Below are 19,218 nucleotides of genomic sequence, written 5' to 3'. Positions count from 1 at the left end.
CCAACGGCTTCTTGGCATATATCCACCTCCACAACGTATAAATGTTATTTATTACATCGACCAACTTATTCGTGTCATTGATTAATGATTATCCTGTTATATCTTATTGGTTTGGTGAAATTATGTGAACCATGAGTTGTTTTTAATTTTTTCTATTCAAGATAAGCAGAAAAATGACGAAATTCGACTGTCGGAGATAAGCACAATCATGTTTTTCAAAATTCGACTGTCGGAGATAAGCACAATCATGTTTTTCAAAATTCGACTGTCGGAGATAAGCACAATCATGTTTTTCAAAATTCGACTGTCGGAGATAAGCACAATCATGTTTTTCAAAATTCGACTGTCGGAGATAAGCACAATCATGTTTTTCAAAATTCGACTGTCGGAGATAAGCACAATCATGTTTTTCAAAATTCGACTGTCGGAGATAAGCACAATCATGTTTTTCAAAATTCGACTGTCGGAGATAAGCACAATCATGTTTTTCAAAATTCGACTGTCGGAGATAAGCACAATCATGTTTTTCAAAATTCGACTGTCGGAGATAAGCACAATCATGTTTTTCAAAATTCGACTGTCGGAGATAAGCACAATCATGTTTTTCAAATTTTTGTCAGTGTTCTTTTTGTTTTTTTTTTTTATTTATTCTAATATCTCTTTCCTTTAGTAAAAAAATCTAATTTTAAGTCATTTTGGGTTTTTTCGTCTCATATTAACAAGTTTACACTGAAAAACTTTCCTCTTGAGGAAATGAGCTGTGAAAGTTCATTTTCTTGGGACAATGCTTTGTCAGATGATTTTCTTATTACAATTCTTTGTCAGATGATTTTCTTATTACAATTCTTTGTCAGATGAATTTCTTAGAACAATGCTTTGTCAGGCGAATTTCTTAGGACAATACTTTGTCAGGCGAACTTTGCACTCAAAGTGAAGGAAACATTTTGATATTTTTCTGCTTCAAGGACGTCTTTATTTTTAAAATAGTTCTTTGGGCTAAAGAATGAGCTGAGCCCAATTGTATTGTCTATGGTCGCACTTTAATGACCTTGAGTTTCTCTACCTTGTCTATCATCATCGCTCCATCGGCTATATCCGTGGTTAAGTAGTGTACAAACTGTTTCCATACAAGAAGATATCGATCTAGTGAATGGTTTATTTATGGTCAACTGTTTCCTCAGTGAGCCCATATATAGTGGTTGCTGCTATAAATACGTGTCATACAACTTATAGACTAATTGTGTTATTACAATTGTGCATTTATTTAATAATCCCGTTACAATCGACAGTATCTTCAGATTAGGTACTATTGATTCCACCACAGTTCGTAACACTAGAATAGTTGCTTTCTAATGAAGAAGAATTATTCAACAAAGATGTAATATTACATTTCATAGAATATTTATCTGAAGTTACAGCGCATTGCTACGCAACTTGTGAAATTCAATATACTCATAAATGTTCTCGTTTTTTTGAATTTATAATGAGCAATCTTTTTTTTAAACTTAGATAACAAGATCATTACCGAACCATTTAGGAAAAGTTGATATATTTTGTGACGTAACGTAACGTCCATGACTTATAATAGCTAGTTTAATATTGTCATTTATTTTGTCATCATTCAGATATAACCAATCAACCTTAAGTAGGAAGTATTCTCGAAGAATTTCTGTGGCTTTATCAAAGTTATGAGACTATCATTTAATTTAATGATTTTCACACATTTTATTGTTAATGGTTACATTTAAAGATAGTTACAGCAACAGATTTGTTAGAAAAAACTACATCCAGAGTTCGATCAGTGCTATTTATTTTTTAATGACAGATAGGTTCAAGTTATTACTTGCAGATAATTCTGGGGATAATGGATCCCATTTAATGTTTTGTGGATTATGGTCATATATTATGTTATAAATAGTTGAAACATACTAGAAATACATTAGATTATAAGGTTTAGGTGGTTAGTAACACAATACGCGTGGAGGGGTAAGGTCTTCAACTAGGAATACAGAGGTTGCGGGTTCTTCTCCTTTCTCTTACTTCATTCTGGTTTTATGTTGCAGGAGAGCTGTGTGTGACGGATGTAACTATTCAGCCTGGCGTTTGCAGACACTTGCACAAGTGCCCCACCGTCATGAATGCGGCATTTCAAGGAATACCACCTCAGGTAAAGTCACATACATAATAATTAGTCACCAATGCAGACATTCTTTTTGAAGATCCAAAGATCCAGAATGTAGATATATATATATATAAAATCGTTATGTTATTATTCCTATTATTTTATGTATCTATAGTTCACATTTCTTGCAAAACGTTGGGTACTTTGAATTTTTATATTAAACTGACGCAGTGATTTTAAAACGGAGTTTTCACCACCGCGCCTGGCGTTATCTGACAAAACAACTAAATTTAGGCTCTTGTTTTTGTTTTTGCCGTATATTTAAAAAATAAACGTTTGTCGAAAAATGTTCACACGTTTTTCAAAGCAGAATCAATTTGCTACAATTTAAAAATAAAATAAGATATACAATAAGTAGATATAATCTGAGAAACAACTTCTTATAAAAAATATATGTATGGCAGTTTCCGAGATACAACATTGTGTAAAACATATATGTATGGCAGTTTCCGAGATACAACTTTGTGTAAAACATATATGTATGGCAATTTCCGAGATACTTTGCGTAAAACGGATTTTTTTTAATAAATGTGAAAAAATTATCCAGGCCCATGGAAATTATGGGGTGTAGGTAAACGTCATTACATCTCGATTAAAAATGATTGTCAATAATTTCAGCCTAAGACGTAAAATGGCCTTGTAAAATATATTGGACATGGGTGGGATAGATATATGAGCAGATTTTGTATATGGTTATATAACTTACCTGTCAATTTCAGTCAAGTCAGCAACATTCTTAATAAAATCTAATCGGGTTGCCACAGTGATGTAAAAACCAAGTTTTCGACCTCAACCAGCCCCCGCGCTACCCTGTAAAAACATCAAAATTTTTCGCCTTTGTTTTCATTTGTGCTGTATATTGATAAAAAAAAGCCTGTCTTTTGAACAAAAATCGAATTTTTTTGAAAGGAAAGTAATTTCGTTACAATTTGAGCATAATTTTTTCTTATAAGGCTCACAGAAAACTTACAAATACCAAAAGCAAACAAAACAATATTCCAAAAAGGACCATACTACATGGCCATTAAAGTATATAACAACCTTCCACATAACATTAAACAAATACAAGATACACACAAATTCAAACCGTTACTAAACACTTTCCTTGTTAACAAATGTCACTACACGTTGAGTGAATACCTCACGTAAATGAAACGCCTATTTTTATTGGTATATATATTTGTATTTTTTGTTTTTAATTGGTATATTGTTATTTTATCTGTATAAACATTGTAATTATTATAATAAAACAGATAATATTATATAATGTAATTAAATAAATGTGGTTAGCTGGAAGAAATGGGGTCTACCCATAAGCTACACCTTTTGTAATTTTTATTTTACAATAAATAATTTTTGATTTGATTTGATTTCATTTGATTTTTATACATAATTTTTTTAAAATTATTGTCGTCTCTGTATAAACCATCTCGTGCTTAAATTGTAGCAAATTAACTCTACTCTCAAAAAAAAGATTTAATGATTTTTTGGACGGTCGTTTATTTTTTTAAATATACGGCAGTAACGAAAACAAGGGCCTGAAAATTGCTGAAAACTTGGTTTTTACGTCACTGTGGCAACTCTATTGAGATTTTGCAAGGAATTCCGCTAGATTGACTGGTAAGTCATATTACCAAGAAATAACTTCTGCTCACGTATCTAACCTACCAATGGTAAATATATCTCAGGAAGGTACACGCAAAGTCATTTTATACACAAATTGAAGCTAAATAAAACTTTTTTTATCAAAAACGTCTAAACATTTTTTTCTACTTTTTGAAATATGCGGTAATAACAAAGACAAGTGCTAAGATAAGTTTTACTGTTTTTGTCGGGCAACGCCGGGCGCAGAGTTCGCTAAGGTCGAAAACTTGGTTTTAAAACCACCGTAGCAACTCAAACCATATATCAATATTTCTACACTACATAAAAGGTAATTTGCAAGGAATTACCACTTGTTGTGCTATGTTGACTGTTGTGTTATTATGTACTTGTTTAAGCTAGTATCGATCTACGTACAATGTATCGTATTCATATTTTGTAGACAAATTAACTCTATCGTCCTTGGAAGAGATTTGCTTCTCCAAAAAGGAACATGTTGACAAAATTACGAAAACTTTAAATGCTTTCTGCCACTTTGTGAAATACAAAATATAAACTTACGCTGAATATGACAATCTGTGAGATTAATATTGAAATAAAAAAAAACTATCAGAAATATCTCTTATTTTTTAGTAGCAAGAAAACATACACCAATCAACCATATATACTTCTTATGGACGTTTTTATACTTTGGCCTATTTTTAGTCGATTTTTCGTTAACTGTTCAACAGAAAAAAGATTACTTTTTTTTATCAAAAGATAGTTTTTTTAAACTAACTTATCGTATGACATTTCAAAAGAGCTAAGTTTTTATCCCAACTAATCGTGACAACGAAAAATACACGAGTACTTTAATAAAATAAATAGAAAATATTTGACATGGCAGTTCTTATGACTTATGACATGTCTTTCACGACTTGAAACACTTTGTCAACAAAATGATTTGTAAAATTCTTCGTCCTTCTTCTGATTCCAGGAAAGTTTGAATTCTCGAAATTTGCGTTCAATTGTGTTAATATCAGGGTGTTTTATTTCTGTGAACAAGAATGGAGCACCGATATTTAACGTTGCAGTTATGACCAGAACGTGTTTCAGAGAAGAGAGATTTTCTATCCGTTTCCGAGCTGCATTTTTTGTATTATTTTTATTCCAACAAATCAAATAGCTTGAATATGAAATTTTTCAATCTTACCACTCCAGCTCACTGAAAATTCTAGATCCGACCCTGCCTACCACTAGCTCCATTTTACCGGTTTTACGGTTTAATATATACATTTCTTAGACATACCACTCGTTTGTTTGATGTCATAAACTTATGGATTTTTTATAGCTGTCCGGCTCTAGCGATCATACATAATAATCTTTATGATGTGATAATATTGTATTATCACATCATAAAGATTAAAGGAAAGCCTTTTTGCATTTAACTAATGGAAGAAAGTAGAGGAATAAAAATAATAAATTAATAATTGAAAGTATATATAAATATATATTTTTATTGGCATTTTTTTGATACATACAGGTACATATATAATTATACCAAACATAAGGCAGTAACAAAAAAATCCCACAAAGGCGAAGCCTGTGCGTGGGCATTATAAGGTATGTATTAAAAACAGTGGTGGTTACATTATCTATCGTTTAAATGAAAACGAAATATGAATAAAGAAAAAATATATATATTACATATAGTTAGTTTAATATGATTTTACTGGAGTTTTTGCGTATTTAACAAAAAACAGTTTAAAAGAAGTTAACTTTTTTTATGTAGAGGGTAACATATTATCATATTTAGGTATCATATTCGTAGTATAAATTTTAGAAAAAAATTTCTCACTTTCAGATACTTTTTTACCCAGCTTTTGACATTTATTTTATACAAGTTTAGGTTTTGACACATCTTGATGGAACTCGGCAAGGAATTACATTTTTGGGCCAGTATAGTTAATGTGTCTTTGGGCTAGCCTAGTTTTGCAGTGAGGCAGTTTATTCATATGAAAGTATCTATATATGATCTTAATGGAGCTGGCAGTGCTTCTAGTGAAGAGAGGGATCGAGCGAAATATGTTTAAAAGGGATGCAAGAAAAGTGTACGAGTTGTAGTGAAATAAACGAAAGAAACGCCTGGAGGAGGAAGAGGAAATCAAAACGACAGACAACTTCCAAGAAAATATAAAACTGTTTTGGAAGGAAGTCAAAAGGTCCCGAAGTGGTCTAAAAGTATGTTGCGTGTTGTATTCTGATGATGCGGTGCTTATTGCTAACAGTATTGAAGATCTACAGTCTCTCGTATCTAGGATGAACCAATTACGTATGAAGAATGAGTTAAAGATGAATGTAAGCAAGTCTAAAGTCATTAAGGTGTTTGAAAGAGAGAGTACAAAAACAGTGCGCACTATAGATGTAAATAAGGAATACTTGGAGCAAGTGGATAAGTTTGTGTATTTAGAAATTATGTTTACGAGAGAGGGGAAAGCTGACAGAAATATTGAAATAAGGGTAAATGCAGGTAACTTCATTAATGGAGGACTGAACGCAGTTGGCGCTAGCAAAAAATGTCTGAAGGAGCGAAACTAGCAGTCAATAATGGAATGTTGGTACCTACCCTGATGTATGGAAGTTAGGAATGAAACTGGCAGAAAGAAGAAACGGAATGGAAGGATGAAAGTAGACTGAATGCTGTAGAAATGAGACTCCCTGAAACTTTTGTATGGTAAATCCATGTATGATCGTGTGAGAAATCTGGAGATCCGCAAAAAGTGCAAGGCTGATGTAAGCATACTGAGAAAGCTCAAGAAAGGGAGGCTTAGATGGTTTGAGCATAACGAGCGAATGAGCAAATAAAGGTGTGTAAGGAGAATATACAATGCAAATGTGAATGGTAGAAGAAGTCGGGGGCGCCCGAGAAAGACACGGTGAATCAGATACGTTGTAACATTTATACACTCATCAGACATATTTTATTACTCATATGTGGGTTAGAATCAAAATAAAATAGATGATGTCATTATGAAATTAAATATTTAATACATAATAAAACCCGAGACTCTATAATTAGGACTGATCATCTCAGAGCGTATTCAAGGTTCCTTTTTGGAAACGCCTGTAGGTTGGAGTAATTGCAAAGCATTATTTCGCACATGTGACATTATTAAACCATTAGTACTAACCTTGTTACAAAATGTTGGGCGCCATGTGAGTCAAAGATTGAACTCACAAAATATAATAAAAACTAGAAACACGATGTCCAGCAACATGCAAACTAGTTAATTCGTGGCCATGTCGTCTAGAGATCACCAATCGAATCCTTAAAAGAAGACCGCTTCTGTCTTACTGCAACAACTTAATAGGATTTAATTTGACCTTGCACAAAAATACAAGAATATATACACAAAATAGCACTAGAAGTTATTCAAGTTCTCCTGCAAGGGTTTCATATAATTTTCACAGCTTTGTCGTCAGCAAACATCATTGAAAATACTGGTACTTACATGATGTAATTCTGGAGAGGTTTAAATGAACTTGTTTGATGTAATCGTGGCTTTGTTTAGCAATTTTAGTCTCCTAATACGTGGTATAAGATCGCGTCGGAATACGGATAGGTCTGAAAAGGAAAATTAATCAAATTATTAGCCAATGAAGTACATTCAGGAATCATGAACATTGTATCAAAGAACGAGAGGTTAGTACTTGTATTTAACAACGGGATCGGGTCCTTCTTTCAATTGGTGGAGATAGACCGGATATTTTATGATGATTGGAAGATTAAGCGTTGGCAACGCATTATTTTTTAATCCCAAAAGTACCGTATTTTTTATTTCAATCGCGAAATGGCACACACAAACAAACGTATTTCTTGCTGCTTCTTCCTAGCACTGGATTATCGAATCCGTTTGAGCAACCTTTAACACAACACGGCATTAATTTATCACCTTGAAGAATTCTAGCACGCAACATTATTTTTAGATGGGCGAAAGAAAATTCAAAATATTTACGCTAAAACCTTCAACTGACTTCAATCTGCGAAATGGCGTCTTGGAAATTACCGTTATTTTTTTATCAGAGCATAACACATGCTTAGTTTCTCTTTCTGTTACACGAGTCGCTACGGTAGAGAGCGAGAGATCAAGATACAATTTTTGCTCTGAGCCAATGAGATCTGAGCTTTCAGCCACAACAGCTTTGTCTATAAGAATTTGGGTTGAGGATAACTCCTCCCATCAGGGTTACAAGGTTATCCGAGAGTTATACGCCCCTGCCGTAGGCTTTCCGCTGAGCACTCACTCGCTCGTTCTCCGCCGGTGGCGCTATTCCGTAGTCAAACAAACGAGCGGCTATACACCCGACAGGGCTAGGTGCTTGTATCAAATAACTATGTCTCCCAGAACCACTGCCCTGTATGCCCTGTACTGCCGATCTCGCTACTACTTGTATATTTACCAATTGTTGATATTTTTTGAAAATTTGGTTCGTTTCAAAGGTTAAAAAATAATGCATTGTGGAGAGTAATTTTAAAAAGTGGGTACGCCCCCCCATGCAGATGTACAAATGAATATGTAATTCAATGTAGCGCGTTTTCAGATGTGCGTCTCCCCGAAGAACAGATTGATAGTGTGCTGCCCCTGGGTACCAGGGCAAAACACAGGACTGGAAACCAGACACCAGGCAAAAACAGATACCCCTAGAGAAGGTACATCACTTTCAGTTCATAAAGTTTATCAATCACCATCGCCTGTTGTGTTGTATAACCCTGATGTATCTGTTTGTTTGAAGGTGATAACTGCACGATGTCGGACACGGGGATAACGGGAGTATACAGACCATTTGCCAACTGCCAGACAGCGAAGGAGGCTGCCTGTAAAGGCATTTTACCACAGGTACTGTTACCCTCTTTATGTGAATCTGACAATAATAACAATTTTTTACACTCGCGGAAATTAAATCTACTATTAATGATTATTACACATAGCAGCAATGGTATAATTATTTAAAATCAATCTTCTTTAAAAAGAAGTGTCAGGTGAAAACCAGTAAAACATTGTACAATTTTTAATATTAAAAAAAAAATAGTCTCATAAACAAAACTATATAAATAGGAAAACTATATAAGGAACAATCCTCCCAACCTTGACATTGACAACTTAATCCCGTGGCCGGGAAATGAAGGGAATATTGAAATTAACGCAACTTGACGCTCGTAATATAAGCCACTTCAGCAAAACTAAAATCGTTTATGCCTTGTCCACAAGATGCCAGCATTCTTGTCCGGTGCACGAGGCTAGTATTTAAAACCAGGAAAGCAACATATTACTAGTGCCTAAGCTAGTAACACTAGCTACGTGTAGACAGAACTAGCTTTGCTTTTAATCTAGTAAGTTAGAGGAAGCCAGTAAGCTATGGTCTCAAGACAGAATAGTTAAATAGGATGTGATTTTATTATTTGAGCTAGTAACGTCCCCCACCACCAAAGTTTATATCCTAGCTTTCTAGTTAGCTTCGTGTAGCCGCACAAAGCTATTACATGATCGGCTAGTGCTCAGTGACGAGTTGCTGATGTTTTTTTTGACAGGATACGAATTTAAAAATGCCAAAACCTAGTAACGTGATTAATTTAAAGTTTTTACAGTTATAAAATAATAAATAACAGTCTGCATTATAATTACCACTAAAGACATTTATTTTTCATTATTCTTTATAAGCACCCGCTAAAATGCCAAAGCAGTTTGTCAGCCGGCCATATTCACAATATTAATTATGACACTAAAGCACACAATACATATAATGAGTAGCCGCAATATAGAAAATACAAAAAAAAAAGAATAAAATTTCAAGTGACTACAATACAAACACCTAGAATACATAGACAGAGAGATATAACACAGTCAACATACTCATAGACATACAGACACTCAAAGGTTCACAACATACTTGCGGCCGTTATTCCCATTCCTACTGATTAACCGATGAGCCGAAATTTTAGCTGAATACTGTCCAAAAGCACAACTACGCTCATTCCAACGGAAATGTGACGACTGAGCGATCAACCAATTTAAGGAAGCCAAACTAATGGATTAAGCTTGCCTCAGTAAATGACTAGTTATAAAAACTATCGACAGAGTTAAAAATATTCGCGACGCCAAGACACGGTGGCATTAAAGTCAAGCTAACACTTTATTTTTAACATATTACATAGGTTTGTTTAAGAATTTATAAAATATCGGTTTGTGTTTTACAATATTTGAAAAAAAAGCACTAACAATAAATACAATAATAAATTCATCAATATTTATTTAACATTGAAAGTTTTACTTTGATGTCATTTTATTGTCTATGAAAGTGGGCGGGGCCACTTAAGAAAACCAACGGTGAAAGTATTTTTGTTATTTGTTTTTGGGGTGTTATGCCGTGTTGCGCTAACTCCTTCTTGAGATGTGTTATTTACATAATGTGTTATTTACCAAATAACATATCTGCCCTGATGATGGACACTGCAATGATGTCCGAAACGTTGGCTAAAGAAGGAGTTAGCGCAACACGGCATAACCCCAAAAACAAATAACAAAAAAAAACGGTGAAGATGTTTGGAAAAAGGCGAATCGAACGTTACTAAACAAATCATTTGGCCGATCGGAGCATGAGATTGATCTATGGAAAGGTTGGAAACAACGGCCGTTAAACACTCAAAGGCATATTTATACAATTACACGCATTAAATCAATGGATACTTATGTATTTATACACAATAACAATAAAGAAAATCTTGATCCATTAACCACTTTTTTAGTTCAGTCCTGCAGGTTGATTCGCTTTTTAACTCCATTGGAATTTTATTTATTTATTTATTTAACATCCACGGTGTAAATATACCATACACAATAATTGCATGTTACACAATACAAGCATAATCAAACACTTGTAATAATTGAAACAAAAATAACAATTAACTGCGGCATTTGATCATTAAATGACGACAGAAAGTATCACAGAAAATTTGATAAATAAGTATGAGTAGACTTAGTTTTAATTAATAATGATTTAGAAGATATGATAGTACATATAGTCTTTTTGTACTTAGCTTCTGTGCAGTTAAACAGATCCGCTAGATGGTTGTGAATTCTCGTGTACCTGTCAACTGGGTGTATTTTAAAAGCGGAACGATTATCATAAGTATTGGTTTCACTCATCTAACAAATAGAATCATTATTATCATCTCATCACTCATTTAACAAAAAGAAAAATGTATGTAAAGATTTTGAATGTAATGAGTAATTTTTGATTTATTAAATCAGGAGTGCCTCAAGGGTCAATTTTAGGACCAAAATAATACATTATATATGTAATTGCCATGTCTAAACTTTTTAAAATAGCCCGTAGATTCATTTTTGCTGATGATACTGCACTAGTTGTCTCTAATGAAAACCCTGAAATAGCTATTCAAGAATTACAAATCGACTTTAACGAGCTACTTAAATGGTCTCATGATGTAGGACTAATTATTAATGTCAAAAAAACTAAATGCATGTATATAAGATCACCGAGCTTGAAAATGTGGAACTTACCTAAAATAACTGCACATAATTTTGAATGTATACATAAAAAAATGGATAATATTTGCTGCTGTGAAAAAATTGATTTTACAAACGAATATACTTACCTTGGCATAATCGTAGACAATAACTTTAAATGGGACAAAAGTGTGACCAAAATTTGTAACCAGCTCCAATGTTTGGCGAGTAATTTTTATAAATTAAAATTTGTATTGCCACGATGTACTCTCAAACTTATATATCATTCTATGGTCGAATCAATACTTAGATATGGAATTCGAACTTGGGGACACTTGAGTAATATTAATATTAAATACATTCAAAATCTACAAACTGCTATAATTATAAAAATTGTTAAACCTAGCATTTACAAACAAAGAAACAACTTAAAATTACTGTATGGCTCTGAGGGCCTACTTCCAATTAAAAGGCTTCTCTGGTTTATTATAATTATGGATAATGCGGGAGAAAATGCGTACAAAAAATCATTGGTGCATAGTCAAAAAACAAGATTTACTGAAAAAAAGGCCTAAAAATTCCACTATAAGTATGGTAGCAGAACACTTGACTATTTGATACCTGTAATTTATAACAAATTTAACAAAAACTTTAACTTTAAAAATAATGAGGAACCCTGCCCTAAACTGACAAAAAAGTGGTTAATAAATGAAAAAAACGTTTATCTATCCTGAACATTGTATTTGGTATTAATATTTAAACTTAAGCTAATGTGTATTATGTTATAACATTAAATGGTAGAACTACAGACAAGCTGATTGTCACAGCTTTGTGGGACTACCCATATCTTATATTGTATTAATTGTAATTATATTCAATTAAATAAATAAAATAAAATAAAAAACTCGATCGTGCCATATCTTCCTCGGGTGTCCCCGACTTCTCAAGACATTCACTTCCAAGTCGTATTGTCCCCACGCCTATTTCTTCTTTCATCAAGTCCGCCTCATTTTACCACAAATAATTATATGATTCGTATCTTTCTCAGGCATCCCCGACTTTTTCTACTATTTAATTCACGTAGTATTATTAAATTCACATTGTAACCCTTAAAAACCTACCTTCTGTAAACATTAATTCGACTCCGTATCTCATTCCAGTGCAGAGATAATTAGTTAAGTGCTTCTCGGGCGTCCCCGACTCAAACCACTTTTTAAACCATCCTGGTACTTATATGAATAAATTTTGAAATTTTCATCATAATCGGTCGCATATTTTTTCGATCTACAGGAGACAAACAAACAAACAAGCACTCATTTTGTATATATATATAAATTTTTGGAATAGGCATTCTTGTGTTGTGTGTTTGATCTACTTTTTCTTTATATATGGAATCCGACAAGGGGTTTTGACATACAATTTTCAACTATAATACCCATAGAACAAGTAATATATTAATAGACTTATATAATAATTTGATATATCTTCTTTGTACATAAATACTTTTGCTTACCGAAAGCTTAGTCATAGAGTTTAGGATCGATTGAATTTAATTTATATTTGTCTCACAAGAGTTTCCCCAAAACGTTATTCCGTATCTGATAGATTCCACTAGCGATAAATATATTATTCTATATTATTGTAGAAAGCAATCACTTTGTTGTTTGACATATTTAAAATGAAATAAAATAATTTTTCTTTTAAAACCACGAGTTTTTAATAATTTTTTGAACCGACCGGTTTCGCTTTACTCAAGCATCGTCAGGGTACAAATTATTACTTATTATTACAGTAATAAATAAACAAATTATTACTGTAATAATTTGTTTATTTATTATTATTTGACGGCCGGCATAGTCCAGTGGTAACGCATTGGACTGCCATTCCGAAGGTCGCGGGTTCGAACCCGGCGTGTGCAAATACATTTTTTTTTTTTTTGTTTTTTAAAAGAAAGACAAACATTCCCGGGTTACGAATAACCCAACAATGTTTGAAAATCTCCTACTACCACCAAAGAAAGCCGAAAATGTTGCTTGTGTTGTGATGGAGAACTTAGCCAGCCGAGGAATCGAACACGCGACGCTCGGGTGAGACCCAAGCGCTATGCCCACTCAACCACTGACCGGTCCAGTTTTATTTGATTAATTTGTGTTATTTCACAATTAATTAATAAAAATAATATATAGTATATTTGCGGCACGTTCCAGAGTGGAAGATACTACCAGTATCGCCCTAGTGTAAGACCACCATTCAGAATTGAAACGTTGCTCCAAATGGCTTTAGCCGTGTTTAGTGACTAGATCTGAATAGCCAGGTACTTCCCCACCTTCCTCTTTCCCTTCCCCATTTACCTTCAGCCTCACAACACCCCCCAATTGGGGATGCAATAGTCTCACTGGCTCCAGACGGGAGCAGTTAGGACTCTTGTGAGGTTTTCACTATGAAAAAAAAAATATTATTTTAATTTAAAAGCAACATATCGTCAAGAGTTGTGAAAAATGGAAAATCAACCAGGTCTGGAGCAGGTGCTAAAGAGGAGTAAGCTGTTCATTTTTCCCTATAAACAGATGTAGACGTGAGGTTACCGTAGTCAGTGCAAAGATACTGGCTTTAAATTTCCTAGCAGCGTGTACACCGCTCTGGTTTGTGCCAAACCAGGATAGTAAGCCAGGATCGCCTCTTCTGCACGGATAGTGGTATTGGTGGGGGCATCAACTTACTAAATTCACGTTTGGACAGCACTGGCATTACGAGTAAATCTCTAGCACCGTGTAAAAAAGGCATTAAAAAGTAGATTAGAAATCTGTACAACTGTACACGACAGTGTCTGCACTAACGTTAAATCTGAGACTTTTTCAAGAATAAATAATGTTGCTACAATAATAATACATTAAAAAACTCTTGGCAAGGATAACCTTAAATAGATATTAATATTAAACGGTTTAGTTAGAGGGAAGATCAGAGGACCAAAAGGTTCGACGGCTAAAATAAGGTTTTTCAGTAGCACAGTGGTTGATGTATCCCTCCCGGAGCGAGTAGCGAACCCGAGTTCAATTCTTGGTTGAGATCTAATCTCTTATCTTTTGTGTCTTTTCTCTTTTCTGTTCTTTAAATCTTATAAACATTGTTTCATTAATTATTAAAATCACAATGAACACTAAACCAATTTTTTTCAGATTTTCGCTTTAGAGGGAACGGTTCAGATTGTTTGCTGCCCTCAGGTGACAGTAGTTGAAGGTAAAGTACCCAATAATTAATTTATTAAATTAATCATCATTCTCTCAATAAAATGTACCTATTCTTGCATAAACGGTATTGTTGCTTTTGCAGGTGATCAATGCTCGGTAGTTGAAACAGGGCGGGCCGGCAAATGCCTTCGTATATCAAAGTGCCCCGTTGCCGTAGAGGCTGTCCTGAAGGGAATCACTCCTCAGGTGAACTTTTACAGTCTCTAATCTTATTTATATTTATTGAATTTTATTTAATCTTTTTTTACAGCACTATTTTTAATCGTGAACTTAATTAAAAAATAATGGCTTGTCCATCAGGATGCAAGTTTAATGCAAGTTATTTTTTACCGTTTGTATTTTTGCTTTCAGATTTGCGATTCAGATGGCTCTGTTCCGATTGTCTGCTGCGAGGGGCTTGTTGCAGGTATAGTACCCAGAACTAAATCATGATTGATTAATCGTATCAAATCGATTGCGATGGTTAGTTTGGTTTTCTGTACAGTAACACAAACCTGTTATATATTGCAAAAGGAAGAGAGTTTGAGACTTTATCACTACGAATTCTTGATGATAACTCGTACTGTAGCCCAGCAATCATTAACCATCAAAAATTTCACTGACGCACATTATTTCCGTATTATGGGTAGAATCTTCATTGTCATGTTGTGTTGTGTAACCCTGGTGTGTTTTTTTGTTTGAAGGAATGAACTGCACGATGAAGGACACGGGGACAGCAGGAGTGTATAAACCGTTTGCCAACTGCCAGACAGCGAAGGAGGCTGCCTCTAGTGACATTTTATCACAGGTGCTGTTCTTTCCTTTATGCGTCTCTGAAATTAACAAGTTTTAACATTCACGGCAATTTTACCTTCTATTAATAAAAAAGTACTAAAAAAAATATTTCGATTTAATGCGTCGGTTAGGTTTATAAACTCCAATCCCATTTTCGGATCTACTTGTATTCCGTTCGCTCGGGTCACCAAATAATTGCTTTGTCCTCTTTTCTGCTCTGGATGTTGATAGGTTCTGCTCTGGTGTGTAGATATCCATTAGATTGGGTCGCTTTTCTAATCATTTTGTTTCTATGGCTAACATTTTGTTTTCGCATCACCTCTTCGTCTAGAAAAGGCAGGATTTTATGTTGGTTTTTCAGCTCAAATTAACCATACCAAATTAAAAGTTGAAAACCACATTAATTTCACTAATTATAATAATAACTGAAAAACCGGCACTAAGAGGATTAGCGCTCGCAATACGGTTTCACTTACATAGTAAATAAACTCACACAGCTTGAACTCCGGAGCAACTCAATTCAACAAAAAGATCCCTCCCACCTTAAATATGAGTACTCAGACCAGAGTAGGTTAGTCCCACAGGCCGAGAAATACAACAGTCCATGATGAAAATATCCATCAAGAGCATAAAAATGAAAGCAACAATAAACGTATCTTGGCACTCATATAAGCCACTGCGAAAAAACTAAAATGATCTAAATACTGTATCATCCTGTGCAGTAATGCAAGATCCGGTTGTTCATTTTTTATTACACTTATAAATTTAGCTTATCATTAAAAGATTAAATTATGAATTACTGTTGGTACCTAGCATCGTATTACCTACACCTTTCCTTTTAATCTCCTTTATGAATATTATTGTTGCCCACCGACCCAAGTCCTACTTTTCCTATGCCGACTTAGCGTAACCAGTTAAGTTGAAAAAATCGTCCTGTCAACACATAATCTGTGTCTGATTACGGAGCCCCCTTTTCGATCGTGTCAAAACTTGAAAAGCCTTCGTGAACTTTTAGAAAATTAGTGTATTGTGTAAGAACCAGCGCAAAGGAGAGAAACCGTGAAAGAATAGAAAAAAAGGTTAGTCGGCATATCCGAAGTTTCCATTCCTGACAATAACAAGTTCTTCAACTTACGGCAATTTGATTTCCTAAATTAAATCAAAAATAAAACCAGCAATGAACAAACTGTTTGATATCAATTCTCTTTTCAGCTGTTTTTCCTTACTCACTTTCATAAAAACAAGAAGTGTCCGGTGACAACAACAAAAACAATTTCATATAAATATAGTACCTTTATAAACAAAGGTGTAATAACATATACACAGTGCAACAATTCTTAGCGTTCAAACGCAATCGATGTTGACATCCGAAGCGATTCGGCGAGTTAGTCCCACAGGCCGGGAGATAAAACAGTCTTTAAAGAAAAGATATCCATCAGCAACATAGAAATTAATTTAACAATGAATGCAATTGGAGACTCATAATTCATAATATTTTTGAACTCTGAGTTATTTTAACTGTTTTGGCCTCAAACCCAAATTTAATGTATTCCTCTCGGAGCGAGGACAGGTCCCGAGTTTGATTCTCGTACGTGAGCAAATCGTTTATTTTCTGTGCCTTTTTATCCCTCAAATCTAAACAGCAAAATCATAAAGAAGATTAATTTAAAAAAGGTAATTTAAAATAATAACAAAACTGTTTTGTTTTCAGACATGCGACGTAGAGGGCAACGTTCAGATTGTCTGCTGCCCTCTGGTAACAGTGGTTGAAGGTATAGTACCCAGAACTTAATCATCATTCATTACAAATCCAGTAGGCGATGCGATGGCTCGATGATTTCCTAGGCTCACTCATCACCACATTACCATCATTGCAAAAGGCAGCCAGTCGTTGAGGCTGAATAAGAACGGCTCTGAGTGTTTGCAACATTATCACTAGGAATTCTTGATGATACCTCGTACCGTAGACACAGCACTTCTGAGTATTTAACATGGTCAATCGATATAGTTTTTATCGATAATGTTCATAACTTGTCATTGTTCCCGAGCATGACTGCAGATCCTCTACAAAATGACAGTTCCCATATATTCTACTTTTAATGTTGTTTGTATATTAGCGATCTGCATTCGTGCTCGGGAACGACGACAAGTTACTGATATTTTTTATAATTTTTTTTATAAAATATGCTAGGGTAGCTGGTTCTATGATAACTCAGCACAGTGACAATTTAACACACTTTTAAAAAGTGATATCAAGTCATTAGAAACGTAGAATTTTTTTTAACCTAACCTAACCTACATAACCCAGTTAATAAAGTTTTTGTTTTATCACTTTCCATGACTTTATATAACTTTTTAAAGATGTGATGAATTGTCATTGTGATGATTTATCCGGTTACCAGGGTAGCTTGATGGTGGCTAGAATTGTCATCTTCATGTTGTGTTGTGTTACCCTGGTGTGTCTGTTTGTTTGCAGGTGATAACTGCACGGTGGTGGACACGGCGGTAGCGGGAGTATACAGGCCATTCGCCAATTGCCTGGCAGTGAAGGAGGCTGCCTGTAAAGGAATTTTACCACAGGTACTGTTCCTCCCTTTCAGCGTCTCTGTAAATAGCAAGTTTTTACACTCATGGAAATGTTTCTTCCATTAACAAAAAAATAAACTAGCAATGAAAATATTTCGATTTTATTTTCGGTTCTTCTCATATTCTTTTTGCACGGGTCACCAACATATTGATTCATCGTATTTCACTTTAACACACTAAAAGACACCATAGGTCGTAATCTGAATTGATTAGATCCAACAACAAGATTGCTCTCCCACCTTGACTATCAGTCTATGAGTACTATGACTATTTTACTATTTTACTTTCGTTAAATCTCAAAAACATTGTTTCAGTAATTGAATTGTTTCACAACAAAGACTGACGCTTAGTTAATTTTTCAGATTGCCGCTTTAGAAGACACCGTTCAGATTGTCTGCTGCCCTCTGGTGACAGTGGTTGAAGGTATAGTACCCAGAACTACATCATCATTCATTACAAACCCAATAAGTGATCCGAAGGTTCGTTGATTTTTTAGGCTCCCTCATCACCACAATACTGTCGTTGCAAAAGACAGCATTTTTGAGGTGGAATGCGAATATTTCTGATTGTTTACAACTTCATGCCGTGGATCGGAAAAAACAACCCGAAAAATTCGTAAATTACTTCTGGATTGTGAGAAGAATCTTCATCGTCATGCTTTGTTGTATTGCATAACCCTGGTGTGTCTTTTTGTTTGCAGGTGATAATTGCACGGTGGTGGACACGGAGATAGCGGGAGTATACAAACCATTCGCCAACTGCCAGACAGCGAAAGATGCCGCCAGTAAAGGCATTTTACCACAGGTAAAAAAGAAAACAACAAAACCTAAAATAAAATAAGTAGGTTAAAATATCAACAGAAATTAAGAATAAAAAAACCCAAGAGATCGCCCCTCACGTAGATAGATATTCAATAATAACATCCTGGGGGTTAATTCTAGAAGTGTCTGTAATTTGATTTAGGTACCGGAAAGTACTCCAAAACCTCCCTTATTCAAATATTATTAATACCAATATCAAGTGCTCTAAATTGATGAAATTTTTGTTCTTCCCTTTATGCGTCTTTGAAAATAATAAGTTTTTAAATTCACGGCAATTTTACCTTCTATTGATAAAAAAAAACTACAAAAGAAAATAATTTGACCTAAAGCGTCGGTGAGCTTTAAAAACTCCAATCCCACTTTCGGATGTACTTGTATTCTGTTCGTTCGGGTCACCAATGTATTGATTCGTCCTCTTTTCTGCTGTAGATGTAGATAGGATTCAGTGTGTAGATATCCATTAGATTGGGTTGCTTTTCTAATCACATTGTTCCCATGGC

At 34.4% G+C, this 19,218-nt stretch overlaps 1 protein-coding gene across 1 annotated transcript in view; it reads left to right on the top strand.

Annotated features, from left to right (window-relative positions):
- Window positions 1–19,218, top strand: part of LOC149414052 (uncharacterized) — a 45,865-nt gene that overhangs the window by 10,008 nt on the left and 16,639 nt on the right. The window contains exons 2-12 of the mRNA XM_089644103.1: window positions 2,064–2,167; window positions 8,366–8,474; window positions 8,558–8,661; window positions 14,466–14,526; window positions 14,620–14,723; window positions 14,889–14,943; window positions 15,221–15,324; window positions 17,023–17,083; window positions 17,788–17,891; window positions 18,260–18,320; window positions 18,598–18,701. Coding sequence (XP_089500229.1) covers window positions 2,064–2,167; window positions 8,366–8,474; window positions 8,558–8,661; window positions 14,466–14,526; window positions 14,620–14,723; window positions 14,889–14,943; window positions 15,221–15,324; window positions 17,023–17,083; window positions 17,788–17,891; window positions 18,260–18,320; window positions 18,598–18,701 — 971 coding nt within the window. The remainder of the gene's footprint in view (window positions 1–2,063; window positions 2,168–8,365; window positions 8,475–8,557; window positions 8,662–14,465; window positions 14,527–14,619; window positions 14,724–14,888; window positions 14,944–15,220; window positions 15,325–17,022; window positions 17,084–17,787; window positions 17,892–18,259; window positions 18,321–18,597; window positions 18,702–19,218) is intronic.

The sequence above is a fragment of the Hesperophylax consimilis genome, chromosome 20, assembly GCF_061612785.1.
Source record: "Hesperophylax consimilis isolate HC1 chromosome 20, BYU_Hcon_1.0, whole genome shotgun sequence".
Classification (NCBI taxonomy): Eukaryota; Metazoa; Arthropoda; class Insecta; order Trichoptera; family Limnephilidae; genus Hesperophylax; species Hesperophylax consimilis.
This window is presented reverse-complemented; position numbering and strand designations above follow the sequence as displayed.